Raw genomic sequence first — 4,651 nt, forward strand, 5'->3', positions numbered from 1 at the left:
GCTGACTCCTCTCACCGCTCTGCCCTGCTGTCCCTCCTTCCTGGCTGTGCCACACGGTGCTGAGTTGACCTGAAGGTTTTCCCAAGTGCTCTTTCACCCCTGAGTGCTGCCAGTTCCCTCTGTTGGACAGAGGCTCTCAGACCTGGGGCCCACCTTCATCTCAGCCTGGTGCTATTAGCATTGTGCTGAAGGATCAGCAGCCAGCAGGGCTGGCTCCTTACACTGCTGCTAGACCTGGTGTGTGCATTCTGAGCTACAGGTGACTCCTTGCTCTCCGTCCCTTAGGCTTTGCTGGGTGACAGACAGTCCCCTCTGATGGGCATCACTTCAGGAGCACCTGGCAAAGCCCCTTCTGTCCTGTGAAGGTGTGCAGAGCTGGTCGGATGTGCTTTATGGGTGTAATATTTGCCTTACAGGGCTATAAGGGCCAGTTGTCATCACATCTCCGGCAGGCTGAGCTGAGGCTGGGCACGGAGCTGCCTCCCTCCCTCCCAGGATGCAGGTTTTGTTCCCTGTAGGCAATGTCTTATGTGGCCCATGAGTTACTGCAGGGCTGTGGGCTGGATACCAGCCTCTGAGCGGGCAGCTTTGCTTGTATGGGGCTGGAAATGCTGTGTGCACACTTCTAACCTGATGGTTGAGCTGTTGGGGGGTCAGGATGAATCCTGTGAGCTCACGTTCCCTAATAGCTGGGGAGAGCATGACTGGAGGTTTCTATGGTTGCTGAGGGGGAGGATCTCTTTGCCTTTAGGTCTCGGTGACTCTTTGCCCTGCCCTATGTGCCAGAGCATATAGGGCACACAGCACCCACTGCAGTGGGGAGGGCACAGTGGGTGCCTCCCATCACAGCTGGGCTGGGCGCCTGCTGCTCTTTCCTTGGGCCTCTGATGAATGAGACCGAAGAGCCTTCAAGTGGGAGTTTGCCCCCTCGCTGGCTGTGCCCTTCAGAGCACAGAGCCATTTTAATGATTTATTTCATGAGCTTTACATAGCAAGAAGCTGTATCCAGGAATGCATCCCAGGCAGCTCAGCTGTATTTTGCTGTACGTACTGTCCTGGGCACGGTTCAACACATCGCTGCTGCACCAGAGGGTTCTATATCATCTTAGCAGCCAGAGGGAAGATCAGCTGTTGTGTCCTGTGAGCAGCTCCAGCACAAAGCTCAGCACATCCAGCGCTGGGACGGCACCTCCGTGCAGCACCCAGAGCAGCACAGCATGAAACAGGGACTGCAGCCCGGTGCCGTGCCATCACTCTGCTGCTCTCCCCTCCCGGCCGGGCTGTGGCAGCGAGCTCAGGTGCTTCCATCGGGCAGAACTGGCTCCATCCGAGCACAGCAGCGCTGGGCACGACTTAAAGCACGAGGGATCAAAGCTTCCCCCATCACAGCCTTCCTCCGGCTCCTGCCTTCTCTAAAGCATCCCGACCATCTCTCGGCTCCATTCCAATCAATCAACCCGACGTTGCAGTTGGACGTGGGTTTGATAAATAAAGACATGTTACCAAACGGTTTTTCTTTCTTTTTAACCTTTTTTCCGGCTACTTAGGACAAAGAAAAAACAACAACCCCAGCAACGTGACAATGCTTGACTTCTCCTTTAGTTACATAAATAATTTCTTTATAAATATCTCTTTATAAACAATATATAAATAGCTTTACAACATAAATACATTTATGCATGACATGAATTTACAAACAGCAACGTTATACAGCCGGCTTCATCAGTCTCTCAGAAAAGCACTGTCCCTTGTCTCGGTGAGTGTTTGTATATATAATATAGAGAAGATAGAGAGCGCTTTTAAGGGGGGGGAACGGGGAGGGAAAAAGAACAACCGAAACAGCTGGTGGGTGCCGTGACTCCTCGTACCGAAAAGAAAAACACAGCCACATCTTTTGTCCGATCCTGGGGGGGTTTCTCTGCTCTTCCAGGCGGTGCCTGAGGGGCGGCCGTGCCCGGCCCTTGGGGGAACGACGGAGCTGCTCCGGTGCCCTGCGAGGAACGAAGGAGAGCCGTGAGCGCCCGCCCCGCATTGCCCAGCATTGACCCGAGATGCGACCCCGGCGGGATGTCCCGGGTTTGGGGTGCGGGTACGGAGCTCGATGCTGTGATACAGCGAGGGGAAATCTCGGCCCGCTCTTGCCGGGGTTGTGTGTTGGTGATGCTGACCGCTCGCCCCGGGGCCAGCAAGGACGGGAGCTCGCGGCTTTCTCGTCCTGCCCGCCGCGCTAAAGCTTTATGGGTACGGGGGGATCCGGGAGCAGAATGAGAACGGAGCTGGGATTCGGGGGGTCCTCCGGCCCAACCCAGCCGAAAGTTTTCGCTCCTCGCACCCGGCTGAGAAACCGCCCTGAGCGGAGCCGGGCGCGTGGGGTGAAAGTTCTGAGCAGAGCTTAAGGACACAGGGCGATGCCCCGGGGATGCCGAGAGCCGGTGCCGGCACCTGCGGGTCGCACAGCCGGGTGTCTGCGTCCGGACACAGCCCGGACCGGGGCGGAGCGGCGGCACCCTCGGTCCCCGACACGGCGGAGGAGCCGCGCTCATTGCCGCTGCCCATGGCCGCCCCGTGCCGCTGTGCTCAGCGGATCCCCCGCTGCTCGGCTCGGCCGGACTCGCACATCGCAGCTCCACGGGAACCACCCCCGGGGCAGCCCCGCCCGCCCCGCGCCCAGCACCGCCCTCGGGCCGCGCCGCGCACTCACCGCCAGGGGTCCCTCAGCAGCCGAGGCCGCTCATGGCTCCGATGCGGTCCAGCTTGAGGCCGAAGCAGCCCTTCCCGAGCCCCTTCTTGTGCAGCCCCTTATGGCGGCGGCCCGACGGCTCCTGCAGCAGCCGCGCCCAACCCGCTCGGGGCCGCGTCTCTGCCCGCGCCTCCCGCGCCTCCCGCGGCCCCGCGCCGCCTCCTCCGCCGCCTCCTCCGCGGTTCCGCTCCTTCTCCTTCTCCTTGTCCCGCTCCGCTCCCGCAGCCTCGGGCGGACCCGCCGCCGCCGCCGCCGCCGCCGCTGCTCCGCGGGACGCCTGCGGGGAGACGGGCGGTCACTGCGGGGCGGTCACCGCGTCCCGAGCTCCGCGTCCCTACCCCGCAGCGGAGCATCCCCCGCCGCCCCCCGCGGCCCCCGCTGGGTCAGTGCGGCCCGGAGCGGGGCTGGGGCGGAGCTCCCCCGGGCTGTGTGCAGGGCAGCCCCGAGATGGGGTCGGAACACCCCAAACTGGGCTCACCGCACCCCCCAATTCAAATGGCTGCGCCCCCAAACACGGGTCGCCGTGACCCTCCGCCTCCCACCAGCCCTCGGCCCCTTCCGATGTGGGGTGGTCCCGCTCCCCAGCTGCAGGGTCGCTGCCGCTCTGTGCTGATGCCGCTGTCACCCCACTCTGCAAAGTGGGGAACACCGGGTCCCCCGCTTTCCCAGCTCTGCCGCTCACACCTCATTAACACGCTCTGAGCACTCTCACTTCTGCGTCCTCCTCACTGCCTCCACTGTCCCGTCTGCGGCTGCTGCTCACCCCCTTCCTGCCCATCACGCCCCCCAGCTCTCCATGCCGACATCCCCCACCCACCCCCCCGCTGTCCGGCTCCGTGTGCCGTATCTCCGGTACAGGTGTCGGTGTCCTCCAGGACATCCCCGCTCCATCCCCGAGGGACACACAGGGTGCCCCCCATGGGCTCCGACCTCACACCTACACCCGGGTCTGACTCCAGCACCGCAGGGTGACGTGGGGACAGCCGTGTCCCCGCTTACTGTGGTCCTGCAGGGTGAGGACTCGCAGCGTCCTCTCCAACCACAGTTCTCCCCTACACGTGGGTCGGTGGTCTCCTACCACCCACAAAACCCAATGGGAAGGAGGACTCCGTAGCGCCATCCCCTCGCCCTAAGGACTCTATTGGGGCTCAGCAGCGGGGCAGAGGCAGCCCTACCTTCTGCGGGAGCTGGGACGCCGGCTTCGCCTCCAGCCCGACGGAGAGCAGAGCGAGCAGCAGTCCTCCGGCCAGCACGGGTGAGATCTGCATCCTGCAGTGCAGCGGGAATGGGGCCGGGGGGCAGCGGGGAGCCCCGGGGAGAGGCCGGGACGGAGGGAGTCAAAGTTCAGCGCGGAGCCGCGAGGTCCCTCCTGCCGCCCGCGCTGTGCCGAGCCACTGAACTTGGGCTTTCTGCTTCATTCATTTTATAACCCAACCTGCTCGGTGATGTCATCTAAACAACCAGGTCCAGCCCGGCCTCCCACTGCACAATAGCAGGAATTTAAAGGGGGGGTCCCCTCTCCCCTGGCAGGAACAAATGACACATCAGCCCAAGGCGATGGGCTCACAGAGCTGGAGAGCCAAAGAGGAAAGTGAGGGGCATTTGGCTGAGCTCCCCCAACCCCCCCCCCCGAGGGTGGCTGTCACCCCGTATCCCCCCACCCCACAGCCCCTCTGCTGCCCCCTCATCCATGCAGACCCCCAGGAGGGGCATGGGATGGCTGCTGCACTCCGCAGGGGGATCCTGGAGGGGGATTAAGTCCCAAAAGCAGAAATGAATGCGAAAAGCACTTCCCCGCCCCCCCCGCATCCAGGCTTCAATCAGAATGAAACTCTCAGACCCCCGTTTGCCAGGAGAGGGGGACACTGCTCTGCATGGCGGTGACACGGGGACACGTGGGAACAGGCTCAC

General features: G+C 62.5%; 1 protein-coding gene across 1 annotated transcript; it reads right to left on the reverse strand.

Annotated features, from left to right (window-relative positions):
- Positions 1–913: 913 nt before the first annotated feature.
- NPPC (natriuretic peptide C) lies at positions 914–4,259 on the reverse strand. The gene is made up of 3 exons (XM_015871843.2): positions 3,916–4,259; positions 2,702–3,017; positions 914–1,991 (listed from the first exon to the last, which is right to left on the reverse strand). The coding sequence occupies exons 1-2, from the start codon at positions 4,006–4,008 to the stop codon at positions 2,715–2,717; spliced, it is 396 nt and encodes a 131-aa protein (XP_015727329.1). The 5' UTR covers positions 4,009–4,259; the 3' UTR covers positions 914–1,991; positions 2,702–2,714.
- Positions 4,260–4,651: the final 392 nt, after the last annotated feature.

Source organism: Coturnix japonica, chromosome 9, assembly GCF_001577835.2.
Source record: "Coturnix japonica isolate 7356 chromosome 9, Coturnix japonica 2.1, whole genome shotgun sequence".
Lineage (NCBI taxonomy): Eukaryota > Metazoa > Chordata > Aves > Galliformes > Phasianidae > Coturnix > Coturnix japonica.